General features: G+C 36.5%; 4 protein-coding genes across 6 annotated transcripts; all 4 read left to right on the forward strand.

Moving 5' to 3' along the window:
* Positions 1-288: 288 nt before the first annotated feature.
* Positions 289-5,424, forward strand: LOC122354245 (arginyl aminopeptidase (aminopeptidase B)). 3 transcript variants are annotated; one of them, XM_043252391.1, is made up of 11 exons: positions 289-773; positions 1,200-1,340; positions 1,975-2,126; positions 2,742-2,858; positions 2,977-3,212; positions 3,292-3,405; positions 3,491-3,603; positions 4,295-4,403; positions 4,517-4,741; positions 4,833-4,975; positions 5,091-5,424. In XM_043252391.1, exons 1-11 carry the CDS (start codon positions 396-398, stop codon positions 5,235-5,237), a joined length of 1,875 nt encoding a protein of 624 aa, XP_043108326.1. In that variant the 5' UTR covers positions 289-395; the 3' UTR covers positions 5,238-5,424. The 3 variants fall into 3 exon arrangements, with proteins under 3 accessions (XP_043108326.1, XP_043108327.1, XP_043108328.1); XM_043252392.1 differs by lacking the exon at positions 1,200-1,340 and adding an exon at positions 1,024-1,164 and having other exon boundaries at positions 292-773; XM_043252393.1 differs by lacking the exon at positions 289-773 and adding an exon at positions 1,033-1,164 and having other exon boundaries at positions 1,261-1,340.
* A 448-nt stretch (positions 5,425-5,872) lies between these two features.
* LOC122354246 (NADH-cytochrome b5 reductase 3) lies at positions 5,873-10,312 on the forward strand. The gene is made up of 9 exons (XM_043252394.1): positions 5,873-6,013; positions 6,453-6,599; positions 6,697-6,769; positions 7,950-8,056; positions 8,137-8,266; positions 8,364-8,447; positions 8,527-8,612; positions 8,775-8,874; positions 9,532-10,312. The coding sequence occupies exons 1-9, from the start codon at positions 5,999-6,001 to the stop codon at positions 9,702-9,704; spliced, it is 915 nt and encodes a 304-aa protein (XP_043108329.1). The 5' UTR covers positions 5,873-5,998; the 3' UTR covers positions 9,705-10,312.
* A 467-nt stretch (positions 10,313-10,779) lies between these two features.
* adipor1a (adiponectin receptor 1a) lies at positions 10,780-16,306 on the forward strand. The gene is made up of 9 exons (XM_043252650.1): positions 10,780-10,930; positions 12,379-12,455; positions 12,560-12,757; positions 12,858-12,971; positions 13,041-13,212; positions 13,751-13,937; positions 14,021-14,208; positions 14,870-15,063; positions 15,171-16,306. Exons 3-9 carry the CDS (start codon positions 12,614-12,616, stop codon positions 15,297-15,299), a joined length of 1,128 nt encoding a protein of 375 aa, XP_043108585.1. The 5' UTR covers positions 10,780-10,930; positions 12,379-12,455; positions 12,560-12,613; the 3' UTR covers positions 15,300-16,306.
* A 274-nt stretch (positions 16,307-16,580) lies between these two features.
* rabif (RAB interacting factor) lies at positions 16,581-17,977 on the forward strand. The gene is made up of 3 exons (XM_043251305.1): positions 16,581-16,810; positions 16,940-17,112; positions 17,330-17,977. Exons 2-3 carry the CDS (start codon positions 16,963-16,965, stop codon positions 17,576-17,578), a joined length of 399 nt encoding a protein of 132 aa, XP_043107240.1. The 5' UTR covers positions 16,581-16,810; positions 16,940-16,962; the 3' UTR covers positions 17,579-17,977.
* Positions 17,978-18,666: the final 689 nt, after the last annotated feature.

Raw genomic sequence — 18,666 nt, forward strand, 5'->3', positions numbered from 1 at the left:
CATTCCAATGTAAGATACAAATTATTTTAATTTGTATATTTAAAATACTATACATAAAATGTTCGCAACGAGACAAAAACATTGACTGTTTTCCCATTTTGCATGTCTACTTCACAAAGACTGGTAACACAGATTGTTAGTTGTTAACTAGTGGTTCTGGCGATTTATCTTTGTGGTCACCGGCCTGTCGTGTCTTCACGACAAACAATACTGCGTTACAATAACGCAGAGAACTACGGTATAAACCCCATCCACATGCTATAATGATTAGTCTTCCAGCGCGTATATTGTTTTACACTGGCTCACTTATTCGTCAGTGAAGGAACATATTGGCCGCCGTTTGCCGGTGTCACTGTAACCCGTCAATTCTCTTGCAGATTTTTGTCACCAATACAATGGATAAAACATTTACCTTGTATTCGGACAAAGCCGAGGACGTCGCTACCTCCTCTAGTTTCCGCCAGTTTAAAATAGATCATTTTCATCTCGATCTTACAGTAGACTTTGGGCAGAAAACCGTATCAGGTACCGAAACAATACAGCTCCAGTGCATTCAGGATGTCCAAAGTGAGTTAATGCTGGATATTCATCCATCGCTGTCTGTGCACGAGATCACTTTTAGTCGTAATGCGCGTGACTGGACCACAACAGAATTTCTGATTCGAGACTTCACCAGTTACGGGACAACTCTGGTAGTGAAATTTCCAGAACCTTTCAACTCGGATGACAAACTTCAACTTGCAATCAAATATACAGCTGCTGACGGACCCGGGGTAGGCGTGCAAACTGCTTTTAATGTTTTGTTTGCTTATTAATTTCCACATTGAGAGCTCGTGACACATCCTGACCATTTCACTATGATCAAAACCGAAACCTCTTCACATGTCACGCGACTTATCATTGGTTTCTCTTTCTGAAACTGTTACGGGCGGCCTTTATTTACTTCTGGTCTTTTAAATAAGTACTAATGATGCTAAAAGGGTTAATTTATTGTACAAGCAAGCGTGCATCACTTCTCTGTAGATGTCATGGCTGGAGCCAGTGCAGACGGCTGAGAAGAAGCTCCCATTCTTGTACACATCTGGGTTCCCTGTCCTGAACCGCAGCCTTTTCCCCGGCTTCCATACGCCCATGACAAAGAGCACTTACTCGGCTGTTGTGCAGGTAACGTCTCATCAAACGCATGTATCTTCTTATAGGTGTGTTGGCTGGAACCAGAGCAGACTGCGGGAAAGCTCAAGCCTTATGTTTTTACTCAAGGCCAGGCTGTTCTCAACCGCTCCTTCTTCCCTTGCTTTGATACTCCAGCAGTAAAGAGCACCTACTCGGCAACAGTTCAGGTGAGGCCATTGGGCCGGTTGAATTTACACACATAAAGAGGATATGAGAGTATAGACATTTAAAAAATATAAGCATAATCTCATGTTTTGAAGTGGGGTTGGATTTTATTAACAGAGAGTCAATTGGATTGCAATAAATGTTACAAAAGGTTTCTATTTAAGAAAGTGTGTCTAGTGCATAACGAAAAAAAGTAACGCAAAATGAAGCAACAACCGTTTTCAGCATTGATAATTATCAAAAATGTTTCTTGATCAGCAGGTCATGTTAGAATGTTTTCTGAAGGGCCGTGCGGCACTGAAGACTGGAGTAATGATGCTGAAAAGTCAGCTTTGCCATCATTGGAATTAATAACATTGTAAAATATTTTAAAATGTTGTTCTAAACTGTAGTAATATTTCACAGTACTGCTGTTATAACATATACTAAAAATGCAAAAAATTTATTATATAGACTACTGATATTTATTATTGTAATATTTGCTGAACGTACGAATAGAGAATAGAGCACAATGATTAGATCTAGTTTTTCTCTAGCCTGTATGATAAAGCTTAGAGTTTATTTCTTATCATTGCACTTTGAACTGTCTCATAAACCCAGTAGCCTCTTTCTGATGTTCTTCACTGCTGTTATCAGGTTCCTGATGGCTTCACAGCAGTTATGAGCGCTAGTAAATGGGAACAGAGGAAAGCAGACCGCTCTTTCCTGTTCACCATGGAACATCCCATTCCTGCTTACCTGGTAGCTCTGGCAGTCGGAGACCTGCAGTCTGCTGAGGTGGGACCCAGGTAAAAAAATACAAAAGCAGTCATATCACAAGGTCTACTATGTGCTAGTATGCAAGTATGTGCTTTTGATGAAAGATATTTTATCAAATATACATTATAAATTGCGACCATGGACCACAAAACCAGTCATAAGGGTCTTTTCTTTTAATTCAGATTTAAACATCACCTGAAAGTTATATAAATAAGCTTTTCATTGATGTATGGTGTGCTAGGACATGACAATATTTGTCCGAGATGCAACTATTTGAAAATCTGGAATCTAAGGGTCCAAAAAAAATCTAAATGCTGAGAAAATCCCCTTTAAAGTTTTCCAAATGTAGTTCTTAGCAATGCATGTTACTTATTGAAAAATTAAGTTTTTATATGTTACCTGTAGTATATGTAAAAAATATCTTTATGTCTTTATCTTTACTTAATATACTGAATATACTTTATACTTTACTTAATATACTTTTGGCACAAAAGACAAATCGATAATTTTGACCCAAACAATGTATTGTTGGCTATTGCTATAAATATACCCCTGCTACTTATGACTGGTTTTGTGGTCCAGGGTCACAATTAAGCATTTAAATTATGTGTTATTCTATTAAAAAATTTCAATTGCATTTTCAGGACACGTGTCTGGACCGAGCCTTGCTTACTGCAGGCAGCCAAAGAGGAGTATGATAACGTGATCGAAGAGTTCCTGTCTGTGGGAGAGAAACTGTTCGGACCCTACGTTTGGGGAAGGTGGGATAAGCTCATTTGAACAGCTTCATAACTTTGATTGATCTAACCTTTATTTAAGCTGGTTTTATTTAGTAGTGATTGTGACAGTCATGTGTTGTGATATGTTGTGATTGTTTAGATATGACGTGCTGTTCATGCCTCCGTCCTTTCCTTTCGGTGGGATGGAGAACCCCTGCCTGACCTTCGTCACTCCCTGTCTGCTGGCCGGCGATCGTTCGCTCGCTGACGTCATTGTGCACGAGATCTGCCACAGCTGGTTTGGAAACCTCGTCACCAACGCCACCTGGGGTGACTTCTGGCTGAACGAGGGCTTCACCATGTATGCTCAGCGCAGGGTTTGCAGGGAGCTGTACGGTATGCTATACATTATTTGGCTCTTCATCGAATACTTCACCAATACAAAATTTAATAAAAAGCACCATTTGGTTCTTAGGAGAGGCTTATACATGTCTGGAGGCAGCGACCGGTAAAGCTCTTCTTCATCAGCACATGGACAACACCGGAGAGGACCATCCTCTCAATAAACTACGGGTTAAGATAGAACCAGGTAGGCCGCCATTTTTAATTCGACAATGTAGGCAGAAGAAAGATGCAGAATTGGCTGTAACAGCCTCTATATCTTTTCTTTGCAGGTGTTGATCCTGATGATACCTACAATGAAACGCCCTATGAGAAAGGTTTCTGCTTTGTTTCCTACCTAGCCCACCTCGCAGGAGATCAGTCCCGCTTCGATGCATTCCTCAAGGTTACTTGAACAAAGAGTTTACAGAAACTGTGAAAACATTCATTAATGTATATTAAAACCCCTCTAAGGCAGCATTTGTTTGACCACAATACGGTAAAAACAGGAATAGGACAGGAATAGTATTACAGTTGGAATTGCAATAATGTAGTAAAATTGTAGCATATTAATAATATATTTTTTTAAATGAAATTTATCCTCTAATGGCGAGGCTGAATTTACAGAAGCCATTACTCTAGTCCTCTGTTCAGTGTCACTTTAGAATTGTGCTGTTATAGTTTTTATTATTATTTAGAATTAGCTTTTATTTTTAAATGCTCGGTTTTTATTTAAATATTTAGTCATTTTGTTATTTTTATTATTCTTCTTTTAAACATTACAATTTAAATTTGTATTTATTTCCAGTTTATTTTCCTGTCAACTTTATTTTATTGCAGCTTTCTTTTAATAACAAAAATGTTTTAGTTAACAATAATAGCCTTGCTTCAAAAACATTTTTGTGCAAATTGAGATTATTTTTTTAAATGGATTATTTCGTAACAATTTCAAGTTTTTGTTTTTTTTAATGCATCTTAGCTGAATAATAATGAATTCCTTTAAAAAAAATTACCTACCCAAAACATCTGAATGACAGAATAAATGAAGATGTGTAAACAAGTACGATAAAACCACCATTCACTTGCATCTCTTTAAGGCTTATGTGGACAAGTACAAGTTCAGAAGTGTGTTGGCAGAAGATGCGTTGGAGTTTTACCTGGAGTATTTCCCAGACCTGAAAGAGAAGAATGTCCACAAAATTGAGGGTGTGGAAAACCATTATAAGCATTTTTTTGTGAAGTCACAAAAGCTAGTCTATGTCCATACTGTTTTGTGGGTACTCTTTTGCCATCAGCTTTGTTTCTTCTTTCTTTGTTAGGTCTGGATTTTGACAGCTGGCTCAATGTCCCTGGTTGGCCTCCATATGTTCCTGACCTGTCTGCTGGTCAGGAGCTGATGAAGCCAGCAGAGCTGTTAGCTGAAATGTGGGTTAATCACAACCCAGACTTGGAATCTATCTGCAAAACTGATATAAAACCGTGGAAGACGTACCAAACAGTCTACTTCTTGGACAAGATCCTTGAGAAGTCTCCACTTCCAGATGGTGCAAATAACTCCTTGTGATTATGGTTTGTTTTTATGGTTTAAGTAGATTGTAAAATACATATCCCCATTTATTATCCCTATATTAACAGGTCACATAAACAAGCTGGAGGAGTGCTACTCGCATATTACTGAGTCCAACAATGCCGAGCTGAAATTGCGATGGGCTCAGATTGTTGCAAAGAATCAGCATCAAGCAGGATTCCAGCATATTCGCGATTTCCTCACAGGCCAGGTCAGAATAAATATTTATTTATAATTAGTTCAGCCCTTTGGATGAATAATTAGATCGCTTGTATGAATACATATCAGTTTAACTTCTTTCAAAAATTTTCATGTTTGGCTTTCAGGGGAAACAGAAGTACACATTACCAGTTTATCGGGCCCTTTGGAATGGATCAGAAGAAACAAAGACACTGGCAATGGAAGTTTTCGCAGCCACATCGAACCAGCTTCACTTCAATGTCCGCAATTATGTCAAAAAGATAATAGCCTGAGCATGAATGAAATAGGAAACTATAAGGGGAAACCAGTGTATGCAATGATCTGCTGTTTAAAGAACCCAGGTATTTTAAAATAATACTTAATATGTATTAATTGTTCAGGAAATTGAATTGTACCTTTTTTGGATTTGTGAATTATATTTGTATTTTTTTAAAAATAAAATATTTTCTGGGCATTTAATTGCTTCCACATTTTTTGCATTATAAAATATACTGGGGTTTTTGTTTATTTGCAAAAACATTAAATTTTTTATTGTACTAGTTAGTCAAACCTAGTCAAAATAACTTCAGTTTGAGATAAATTGGACTGCATAATAAAAAAAAACAAAAAACATGAATTGATAAAAACGAGTTATCTGTAATTAGGTCTTCATAAATTACGTTTATAAGTAAAAAAAAATTGCACTTTCATTTTAAACATAGACTTTTAAGTTGATTAAATGTTAGAAATTAGAATTTCGTTTGTTTGGTTTTAATTTGTTAAATGATCGCATTTCTTGTCATGGAAATTCAAGGACTTTTATCCAGTTTTGTGGGTTTCCGCCGACCACAGACATTAGATAGTGTTGCAATGCGGATGGGATTACCCCAAACGGAATGCGTTGTTCGAATCGTTCTATTATGCGTAATAACTGCGCAGCGTTATTTGCCTCCAACACAGAGCCCTCAGTCTGCATGTTCATGGGTGTGTCGTCTAATGTTTAGTCTGAAGATTCGTCCTGACCGAATCTCCTTGTAGACGCACATCAGCCGTCATGAGTTACGCGATGGTAAGTCATAAAACTGTAAAGAACTACAATAAACTTTGATTGAAGCAGTTAACTATTACTTAGTGAAAATACTGCTTTGGCATGCCACCAAGATTGCTTAACATAGCATTGCTTATCAGTTTATCAGCACAAACTATTGACTAGTCATGTCATTGACAATAACTTAAAGACGAGCTATTCGGTCGTTTGTATTAAAATGACAGTTTTGTCTTGTAGAAAACTAGATCAGCAGACAGTTCTTGAAATGGGATACCAAAGCAGAAACGTCAGTTTATTCCGGAAAATAACAGTTACAGATGATCCACCGAGTCACATTTCTCTTGTCATATTGCAAATCAGCGAATGCACGTTTAGCATTTATTTATAATAGATCATTTTCAGTTCCGTGTTTTAAAAGTGTCTCTTAAAGCGTGTTCAGGTGCACTAATCTGTATTTCAGTCCACCACAGTTGCAGTCACTGTCGGAGTCGTGCTGGTCTCAACAGCAGGTCTGCTGGGTTATTATTACTTTAACAGGAAAAGGAAACCACAGATTACCCTGATTGATCCCTCTGAAAAATACAAATTGAGACTAGTAGACAAAGAGGTATTTGCCCAGTCTATTTTTTTCTATGTGCTAGAGTTCATATTTGTATTAATGACAAGATACTGACAAAATAAGGCATTTTTCTTCTTCCCTGCAGATCATAAGCCACGACACCCGCAGGTTTCGGTTCGCCCTGCCCAGCCCAGAGCATGTTTTGGGTTTACCTGTAGGTGAGTAGTGTTTGAGGACTGGGTGGTGGGTCGACGTTTCTCTAGTGCTAATACAATGGTTGCAGGGCTTGGTCTGAAGCGTGCTGAAATCCCACACCTGTCCTATCGTGTAGACTGCTTTGGATAAGAACTGTGTGCTAAATGATAAATGAGCTTAGGGTTTAAAAAGCAGCTTGTTTAAACACGCACATTTGCCTGAGACTAATCACACGGCATTAGCGGACATCAGATTTGTAGTGAAAATGCGGAAGGATTGCATGCTTGTCCAAAACAACTGTTTAAAGGGATAGTTTACTCAAGAAAAAATCTCAGTCTTTGCTTATTTACCTTCATGTTGTTTCAAACCTTTTTGTAAGACCTTTGCTAATCTTTGAAACACGTATTAAGATATTTTTGATGAAATCCGAGAGCTTTCTTACTCTGCATAGATGACAATGCAAGGACATAAAAATAGTCCATGTGACAGTGGTTCAAACTTAATTTTAGGAAGCTGTGAGAATATTTTTTTTCCGCAAAGGAAATGTATGTTTTCTTTGCGTACATAAAGCATTCTCATGGCTTCAGTTGTACTGCAGTGTCGGTTTTCAATAAAAAAAAAGTATAATAAATTGTGGTACAAGGATGAATGAAGTATGAACTTTTACTTTTTATGCTATACAAAGTATATACAAAGCTGTATTGGCACTAAAAGTTATAGATCAGTACGTTTTTTTAATTAAAGAAAATTTTAAATGTATCAAATAACAAAATTTCTAATATTACAATGGATTTCTATTTCATAAATGCTAAAAAACATTATCTTGGTTTCCACAAAAATACCAAGCATTTCATATTCAGTTAGTAATATGAAATGCTTCTTCAGCAACAAATCAGCATATTAAAATAATAATGTGACACTGAAAATTCACCTTTGCCTTCACCTTAAAATAATAATATCTTCACCTTGTTATCATTTTTCAATCTGTATCATCACACAAAAGATATAAGTATAAGTATAGTATAAACATGAAACATATTTCACAATATTGCTGTTTTTACTGTATTTTTATTACATAGTCTCTGTGAGCATAATAACCATAATTATGAAAATATCAGTCACGTGTACTTGATGTACAGACTGGGGTGTGTATCACTTTTATTAACAATAAAGTGCTCTTTCTCCCTGTCTTTCTTTCTCAAGGCAAGCATGTTTATCTCTCTGCCAGGATTGATGGCAATTTAATTGTGCGTCCCTACACACCAGTGTCCAGCGACGATGACAAAGGATTCGTCGACCTCGTTGTGAAGGTTCAGATCCTCTATATTTCTTGTAAAAGCTCCTGAGGGTTTAATTGGCAGTATCAGAGCGGACATGTTTCTTTCTGCAGATTTATTTTAAGAATGTGCACCCAAAGTTCCCAGAAGGGGGAAAGATGTCCCAGTACTTGGAGAGTTTGAGGATCGGAGATGTGATAGACTTCAGAGGACCGGGAGGTTTGCTGGAGTACAAGGGACAAGGTTTGATTTAGCATGTTTACTATCAATATTTGAGTTGAATTTAGATGGATGTATTTACACAGTGGTCACACCTTACAATTACATCTCCTCCCAACAGGTCGCTTTGCTATACAGGCCGATAAGAAGGCCCCTGCTGAGACTAAGACTGCAAGGACGTTGGGTCTTATAGCTGGAGGAACAGGTAGAGCATCTTTCTCGCCGTTCCTAGTCACAGTGAAGCTGTATAACCACTTAAATCATTTGTCCTCCTCCCTTCGCAGGCATTACGCCAATGTTGCAGCTGATTCGCGACGTCGTGAAAAACCCAAGCGACACGACGACATGCAGCCTGCTGTTTGCCAACCAGGTTGGTGTTCCATTAGAAAAGGGCTTGTTGCAAATGTATTAAATGCTAGATTTTTTATGTGTGGGTGTATGTACCTTCCCTTTTTGTTTTGCTCATTACGTATTAGATTAAACTGCTTAGCAATTATTAAATGAGTCTGTTTACCTTTCGTCTGTCTTCCAGACTGAGAAAGACATTCTGCTGAAGGATGAACTGGAGGAGATTCAGGCGAGGCATCCGGATCGCTTCAAGCTCTGGTTCACAGTGGACAGAGCTCCTGCAGGTATATGACTTCTGTCTAACCTAAAAGATGGTAAAGCTTGTGTTTCTGACAATCTTGTATGCTCACCAAGGCTGCATTTATTCGATCATATATACAGTAAAAACTGATATTGTGACACAGCTTTAAATAACTGTTTTAGATTTATACTTTAAAATGTAATTCATCAATGAGATGTTGAATTTTCTGCAGCCATTACCTCAGTTTTTCAGTGTTACATGATCCTTCAGAAATCATCCTAATTATGGTGATTAGCTGTTTAAGAAACATTTTTTTTCTGGATTTTTTGACATAAGAAGCAATTTAATGCATCCATTCTGAGTAAAAGTGTTCAAAAAGTATGTATAATCCCATTTTAAATATTAGTATATGTTGGTCAATGAATTTTTTTGTTATAATTTCTGAATTAAAATAAATTTTGATGTTTCATTTAGTGCATAAAGTCAAAAATATATTTGTTACGACTTTCTGTTGAAATAAAATTAACTCATTAATTTCACCTTTTAAATGAAATATATATATATATATATATATATATATATATATATATATATATATATATATATATATATATATATATATATATATATATTTATATAATTTTTATTTAGATCAAATATGGTTTTCTTTGACACTTACGTGCATTTACTGTTTTTGCAGACTGGGAGTACAGTCAGGGCTTCATCAGTGCTGAGATGATTCAGGAGCACCTGCCTCCACCCAGTGATGACTCTATGGTCCTCATGTGTGGTCCACCTCCCATGATCCAGTTTGCCTGTAATCCCAACCTGGACAAACTGGGCTACCGGCAGAGCCAACGCTTTGTCTATTAGACTGTTCTCAATGCTCAAGGCCCAGACACAAATTACTCCAAAGATGCTATGTTGCGCACAATCATATTTAAGCAAATATGGCAAATCTAATCATATATACAGCAAATATCCATTTTATGGAAAGTAGATAATGTTAAATGCTTAAGTGCTAGTCTGTCCAGAAGTAATTGGTTCTTCATTTTATAAGCCTATAATTCTAAAATACGATACAGAGACCGCCTACTGTATCCTCAGGCTTTATATTGACAATTTTTGGCTTGATGTGCCTAAATGCTGACAATAAGATGCTGATACTACTACAAAAAATTCCCAATTTAATGCACTTAAAAAGGCACCAGTGTGTTACAACACCTGCTTGCTGATCTTAATGCTGAATATTGTAATTCATGTGCCTGTGAGACGTGACTTGCGTTCATGTTTGATGTATATATGCACGTTATGAGATGCATTTGCTTTCACTTGAGTATTTTTGTATGCATGCTGCACTCCACATATGTTTATATGTTATGCTAACAATTTTGAATTTGAAAAGCAATGCATTTGTTTCATATGAAGTGAACTAAAAGAAAGGCAACAAAGAAGTGCTTATTAAATTGTTTTCACTGGCATCTTGTTTTTAATTATTTTCGCCCCAGCAATACATGTTGGTCATAACATGATGCTCACATTTGCATTCGCTGAGATTATAAAGACTGACTAGGATGAGGATTGGGGATTATAGGAGATTGTAAGCAAAGGCCAGCTGGTTTAGCACAAAATACTCCATCTTGAAAGACTGATAGTAGGATTTTATCTTCCTAAAGCTTGCCAGCACGTGCTAGATAAATGTGACCATTACACAAACAAACACGCAGCGGTATGGTAAAGCGCTTCAGGCTTTTCTGAGCAGCCTTCAGATGGATGTTCAACCGCCACTGTCTGGTCTTTTACAATAAAATAAATCACCTGCTAGAGATTACTGTTCTAAATTTGGAAAACCTTCACGAGAACCATCAAATAAATGGGTTAGTGCCCCTAAAGAGCGCTGTGGGGGCTTTACCAAATCTAGCGCCGCCTTTCTCCAGCAGGCGGCGCCATCGCGACGTTAATTCAAAGACAACAGCGAGCCAGTTTGAACTCGCCGTCTGACATACAGCAGCTTTCAACTCTTTATTTCTGCATCCTGCTGCTCTTTGGTGGCCATCCGGAAGAGATCCTATTTCTTTAACAGCAGATCCGGACATCAGGTAACCGTCTGCGAGATAAAAACGCATTATTATCTAAACGTAAATGCATATTTTGGGACATATGTTGTTGTAAATGCATCCGGATACAGTTGTTTAGCGGTGCGTAGCGGTTTCTGTGTCTCAATGCTAACCTGCTCTAATTGCAGCCCCTTTGGGTCTTTAAAGGACTCGATGTGGTACGAATTAATTAATCGTTGTTAGAGAAAACGTTGTGAATTATGTAGTTGTTGTTTAATTATTGCTGCTATGTTATGTGTCACGTAAGTGTTGGTCATGACGTGTACCGGTGTTTTGGCTGCTCCTCTCCTAAAATTTAAAGCCCGTTGTTAGCCAGCAGGCTAATTACCGTTAGTCATAGGTGTGAGCTGTATGATGCCACTCCATACAGAGATCAATGCTAGTTATGACGGATATACTTCGAAATCTACTGAGCTGTCTACCTAGACGGTGAATTTAGAACGTTATGTGCGTTCGAAAGTTCGATTCGAATTAGTGATGAGGATTTTAAATCATCCCAGTGACTCGGATCTTTTAACTCCGCTCACAAAATAAGATTAACGTTAGCTGACAGCTGTGAGTTAATCACTCAACTCATTCGTCTTGTTATGCTGTATACATACATTTGTTTTGTCTGTGGTAGGTTTTTTTGAGGTCTGTCAGCTGCATTTTGTCAACATTATTTTTTGTAAAGCTGTCGAAAAAAAGACAACCATTGTAAAATAAACAATTAAGTGTACCCAGAACGTTCTTACCTCATTTACAAATACATTGTCATCTGTCATTTACATTTGCACGACTTTTATTCAATTAGGGTTTTACAAAAATCTTTAAGAGTTACAGTATAGCAAACTGTACTTTTTTTATACATCTATATTTTTTGTAAAATACGCTTATTCACATTTTTAGCCGTTTGAGAGCATACAAAGATAATTCAATTATATTATTCGTGTTTTTACACAATTTGATTGTTGCAACTTTCTGATTGCTTGCCATATTTTTACAAAATCTTCTTGTTGTTGTTTTGTTTTGTTTTTTTTACAAGGAATTCCTCTGTTAACATGATTATTTAAAAAAAAAAAAAAAAAAAAAAAATAATGTGAAATAATGACTTCAACAAAAGCATATCCCATCAATTAGCAACCTTGTAGCTCACAGTAGGTTTATGTTTAAAGGTTTAAAAGTTATTGTTTAAAACTCAATTCCTCTATGGATAAAACAAATTAGATTTTTACTACGGAAACTTCAAGGTTATACTTTTTAGCTTTATAGTGAAGGATGAAATTCAGTCAGTACAGGGTAGCAAACAAGAACAATTTGAAAAACCAAATAAGCTGTCGCAGTAAACGGCTTTTTCGGATTTGAAAATGCAGTCAGTGTGAACTTTTGTAGCAGTGTAAGCAGAGATAATGCCTAGTTGTTGTTGTTTTTTCTTCTTCTTTTTCCTCAAGACTGAATGCAATTTCATATCGAGGCAAACATCAGGAGGCAGGTTTAGACCTGCCAGTGTTCAAAGCTCCTGTCAGAGGTAAGCAGTCTCTTCTGTTGTTGTTACGGGTCACTGATGTTGTCATGACTTGACTTTGACTGTGAAGTTTTGTTTTGATTGAATGTATTACTTTTGGCCCTCAGTGAACTGAAGTGGAGGCTTCAGAGGTCTGAGACGGGTCACAGGGCAGTCTACTGATGTCAGGCCAAATCAGGTCTGCCAGTCATGCAGACTGCCAGGTCACAGAGGAATGCCACGTTCCAGCTGACGTGGAGCTGATGGAGCTGGGTCCCCTGCTGGAGGAGAACGGCCCCATAGGAGCCAAAGGAGTCCAGTCAGAGGCAAGCCACGTAATTATTAATCAGAATGCATTACAGAGTCTTTCATATTCAGTGCCAGGCGCGTTGCAGACTCCTTTTTGAGTTCTGATTGTGCCCACAGGGAGCAAACGTTCTCGCTGATGATGAAGAGGAGGATGAAGAAGTTGGAGAAGTTCTGACACTACCACTGCAGGCTCACCATGCAATGGAAAAGATGGAGGAGTTCGTGCACAAGGTGTGGTCGTGCATAACCATTTTAAAACTTGAAATGACATGAAATTCATGCTGGATCTCTGTTCTGTAGGTCTGGGAGGGCCGCTGGAGGGTCATTCCCTTTCACGTCCTGCCAGAGTGGCTCAAAGACAATGACTACCTCCTGCACGGTCATCGCCCTCCCATGCCCTCGTTCCGTGCCTGCTTTGGGAGCATTTTCAGGATCCACACAGAGACCGGGAATATATGGACTCATTTGTTGGGTAAGATTAGGGTTACGGTGTCGAGCCCTCGCAGAGAATAGTGGCTATTGTGCACCTCATGCATATATTTAGTTCATGAAGTATGCAGCAGATCAATTACAAGAACAAACACTGCTCTAATTTTGAGAGCATGTGGGATCAGGATAAACCTTTTACTTATGTGGAAATATAATAGCTATTTTATATTAGCAAATGAAAAATAATTTTGCCATTTGAGATTAAAATAATTATACAATATAACATCAATATATAATAGGGTTGTAAACAAAGCATCCATGATAAAGAATAATAATCTATCAAAAAAACATATGCAAAGTAGTGTTTTTATTGTTGCCTAAAACTAAACTATTAAAAATTGTCCATCCATCCATTCATTCCATAAATTATGAATATTAAATGATTAAATATTACTAACTTGAATTAATATAATTATATTACTATTATTATACTATTAAAATATTGATACTAAATGGTATTAATAGTTAAGAAATGTAAAAATTAGCATTACATTGACCCATTACTTTTTTTCTCCCCACAGGGTTAATCTTATTCTTGTGCCTGGGCACACTTACCATGCTAAGGCCCAATATGTACTTCATGGCCCCGTTGCAGGAGAAGGTGGTGTTCGGGATGTTCTTCTTGGGTGCAGTGCTGTGCCTCAGCTTCTCCTGGCTTTTTCACACTGTCTACTGCCATTCTGAGAAAGTCTCTCGCACTTTCTCCAAGTAAGTTGATTGTGTTGTTATTAAAAGTGATTTTAAGTGACTTAATCTCTGTTTCTCATGTTTTCTCTCTCTCTCTCTTTCAGACTAGACTACTCTGGCATTGCTTTGCTGATCATGGGCTCTTTTGTACCCTGGCTTTACTACTCCTTCTACTGCTCTCCTCAGCCGCGTCTCATCTACCTCACAATCGTCTGTGTGTTGGGCATTGCAGCTATTATCGTTGCCCAGTGGGACCGCTTCTCCACTCCCCGCCACAGACCCACCAGAGCAGGTGGGCAGTCACTTATTTGCCCTAATGGTGGCAGTTGTGATTCTTTGCTAAAAAATTATTCTGAAGTGACGCAATGAAAATCGAATCAATGAAATAAAAGAAATCACATCCATTTGTTTATTTGTCTAGACATTAAGTCAATCAAGATACATGCAAGTTTGTCACTTGGTTTTTTTTCCTACAGTGTACCGGGCAGCCCTATCCACAATAAAATCTCATTGGTCTAAAATCTTTCATAACTTTATTTGGCTGTAGTTATAAAATGGAAATTTCAGTTATGTTTTCTGTATTTTAATAAAAGGAAAAAAGAAAGGCTGGGTTTAGAAATTATTAATAAGATAATTTGAAAACTAAAACCAGAAAATTATATTTTCATTTGAATGAAATAAAAAAAAAGTGAAAATATATAACAAAAATATACAGTTTAAATAAAGATATATATATATATATATATATATATATATATATATATATATATATATATATATATATATATATATATATATATATGTTTTAATTTAATTTAAGAAAAAATGTATAAACCTTTTTGCTAAAATTTTAAATTACTACAAACCTAAATTGTAAATAAAGAAAAAAGAGCAAATAAAAAAAAAGCAATAACAGTGTATTTAATTAAAAGTATATTTTTATTGAACTTTAGGAGTTTTCATGGGTCTTGGACTGAGCGGGATCGTCCCCACCATGCATTTTACCATTGAGGAGGGTTTCGTCAAGGCCACTACTGTTGGACAGATGGGCTGGTTCTATTTAATGGGTGCCATGTACATCACAGGTGCTGGGCTTTATGCTGCGCGAATCCCAGAACGCTATTTCCCGGGCAAATGCGATATTTGGGTAAGATGATGTGTTTGTTTTGTCAAGGCAAAGAAACAAGTTCCTTAATTTTGTTCTGAAATATGATTTGCACATGTTTTAATCACTTGCATTTGCTCTCTTCTTAGTTTCACTCACATCAGATATTCCATGTGTTGGTGGTGGCAGCAGCCTTCATTCATTTTTATGGTGTGTCCAACCTGCAGGAGTTCCGTTATGGCCTTGAGGGAGGCTGCACTGATGACACTCTCCTCTGAGAGCTCTACAAACACTTCACTTTTCATTTAGGATTTTTAGTGCACACATTTCTACGCATTCCTTGATTTGTTTTTATTTCCCTTTGCGTTTTTTCCCGATTGTTTTGACTTATTATTTTTTCCCTGTTACAAAGAGTCCATGACTTTTCATTTGATGAAAGTATTTGTGGTTAAGGGCACCGTAGGCTGTACAAGTATCCAATAGCTGGAACATGATGACCCTTGTTATCATCAAACTTTCATTTGAGCACAATCTATTGGGGTTTGAACTTGTTTCTTTTGTAGTGAAAAGCACTTTCATTTAGCTGTAGAGTTGCCCCCTCATAATATAATGCATCTACATTTTGCTTATTGTAAACAAACAATTCATGAATTCATTTGATTCACACCCAAAATATTGCCCAAACTTTAATGAATAGAGCAATGTGTTTGACTGTAAACTGCACAAAGGGCAAATAAGGGTTTGAGGGGTTTTGGTAAAGTCTACCTGCTTTGAACATTCACAATTTTTAAACTTTACTTCTAGGTCAAATAAACACATATACAGGTCAACTGTTGCACCTTACTGCACAGATATCAAATATCATTGTTATTAAAGCATCTGCATGGATACATCTGTGCAGTCTGTAAAGTATAAACTTTCCTGTAAAGTATAAAAATATTCCTGTGCCTTAGGCCACTGGAAATAGGTTTAAAATAGATGGGCCAAAACTACAGTGTAGTAAATTTCATTAGTTTAAAGCGTAGTTAATTTACTCAAGCAAGCAATCCAATCACATAATTAAAAACAACAATAACAAATTAAAATGTTTGACCTTTATTGATGAACTTTCTCAAACTGCTGTTTGTAAAAAAGTAGTGTTTGATCCTTTTTAACTACATAAGCTAACTGTGTGGCTTTACCACAGAGATTAACTATCCATATATTCATGTGTAATGTGTAGAGGTGGTAAGTCATTTACATTTAACTGAAATGTGAATGTTTAAATAAATATTTATGGATCATACATTGTGTTTGTTTTATTTGGTGGATTTAAAAGACGGAGATTAATTGTTCACGCAACAATGGAGATATATTCACAATTTAATCCCTGAAAGTTTTTTTTATCATAGATTTGATTTAAAACACTCGAATACCGAATAGAGACATTTTTTTTTTTGCTAATTAAATCTTGGTAAATAATAGAATATACTTAATAATCTATGTGTGATATATTCTCTGGACTTCGATGTTTCCATCACGCGAACACGACGACTACAGCGCATGAAAATGGAGTCTTGTGTTATTCTAAGCGGAACTTAGAATTCGTCTCTTGTTTTCAACCGGTTGGTTTTAACGGTTGTGCAAAAATTAGCAGTAGCCGCCAGTAGTCCGCTAGTATTTTCCAACTAGTGACAATTATTGTGTTTATACCCAAATTAACATATTTATATTCTACATTTCTAAAGCTATATTTGGGTAATAGATCTATCTTATACCGGATCAGTTTTCCTCATGATCTGACTCGGAGGTGAGTATTCTTCCTTACTTGTTTAGCCAGTTAGCTTTTTACATCAATACCATATTAAATGTATTGACAGACCGAGCTTCATCAAGTAATATATGTTACAATCTAATTGACCGTGTGTTTTGTTTTTAGCTTGAACGAAGTTGCATACTAACATGGATGACAGCAAACAGACTTCCTCTCCCGAGGGATCTGTAGACCCCTCTCTCGTGTCAGAAGATGGTAAAAATGTGAAAGCAGTGTTGTGCCAGAGATGTGGCTCCAAAGTGCTCTGCCCAGGCATGGCACAGTTTGCAGAAAAGGAGGTGAAACATGTTAAATATAGTTCTGGTTCATGTGTTACATCACGCATATAATTAAATATAATATACACTAAGTAAATAATTAGCAGGATTATAGTCTGTTTGTTAGACTGCCTTGTAATTGAAACAATTTATATTACATATATAATTATGATGAGAATGTTATTTTAAGACTGTTGTGTCCTCTGTTGTCCACACAACTCCCTTTCCCTTTTCCCAGCTGTTTCTGCCTGCAATGAGAAAGAAAACCTCAATTGGTCAGTCAGACGGGACGTTGGATGGAGACACATTGACATCTCACTGGCTGGTTGATGACATGTACACATTTGAGAATGTTGGCTTTACAAAAGATGTAGGCAAAGTGAAGTACCTTATTTGTGCTGATTGTGAGATCGGACCCATTGGTTGGCATTGCCTGGATGACAAGAAGAGCTTCTATGTGGCATTGGACAGGGTGAACCACGAATAGAGCATGTGCTGAAGTCACTGTTTGGAAAATTCTGCGATTATTTTGACTACATAACACAAATGGCTTTCATATTTTGTTCTTTTGGCAAAGTTCAGATAAATGTGGTTGGTTTTTGTATATTGTTTTTTATTGTGGTGTTTTCATTCTCACCAAACTGTATGCTTACTTGTACTACTGCACCTGCCTATCATCAGTCTGCCAAAAAAAAGGGAGATGATCATTTTAAACATTCCTTAACACAAGTACTTTACATTCTTCTTGTCTCTCCATATGTAACAAGTCATTTTTGTGTATAAAAAGATTTAGAAGGATGGTGCTTGTCAAATAACATTCATCCTTGATCATTTCACCATTTCAGCAAACAATACTAATTGAACCTAAATAAAACTCTAAATTGTTCTTTTTTTTGTAATTGTTTTTTTTTTTTTAGAAAATTGTCTCTTAAAAAGCACATAATTATTTGTGTATATACAGTCAAGCCAAAATTTATTCGGACACTATCAACATTTCTCAAATGGTCAGTTTATTCTCTATAGTTTAGAAAATGGTAATAAAATCTGTCTCACAGTTAAACTGAACAAATTCACACACTGAACAAAATGTCAGATAACTTTGATAGAAAGGTATGAAATTAATCAGGTTGAATAGCTACTAATTTTAAATACACACACAATGACAATTTAGGTCGACCAGCTACCAAGCAATGGTTTGTTTTGTTAAATCTGTAGTGTAAAAGATTACTTTAGAAATTAAAGAAAAAACATTTGACCAAAACATGGTCAGGCCAAAGTGTCTGAATAATGTTTGTTCCCAAATACGTAGCTATTTTACTGGTAGCCCACTGTACGATTAATTTTTGGATATGTCAGTTTATTTTGCCATCCTCACTTAAATCACATAAATAAGATATAGTGTCCTGCACCTACTAGTAAATAAATATATATCTGGTGTTCAAATAGTATTTGGTTTGACTGTGTATATACACGTACATGCACATAATTTTTTTATTCTGTATTTGTATTTGAACTATATAGACATATGTATATGTATATAGATAGATAGATAAATATTGTACACCCATACATAAT

The sequence above is a fragment of the Puntigrus tetrazona genome, chromosome 11 (genome assembly GCF_018831695.1).
Source record: "Puntigrus tetrazona isolate hp1 chromosome 11, ASM1883169v1, whole genome shotgun sequence".
NCBI classification, from domain to species: domain Eukaryota; kingdom Metazoa; phylum Chordata; class Actinopteri; order Cypriniformes; family Cyprinidae; genus Puntigrus; species Puntigrus tetrazona.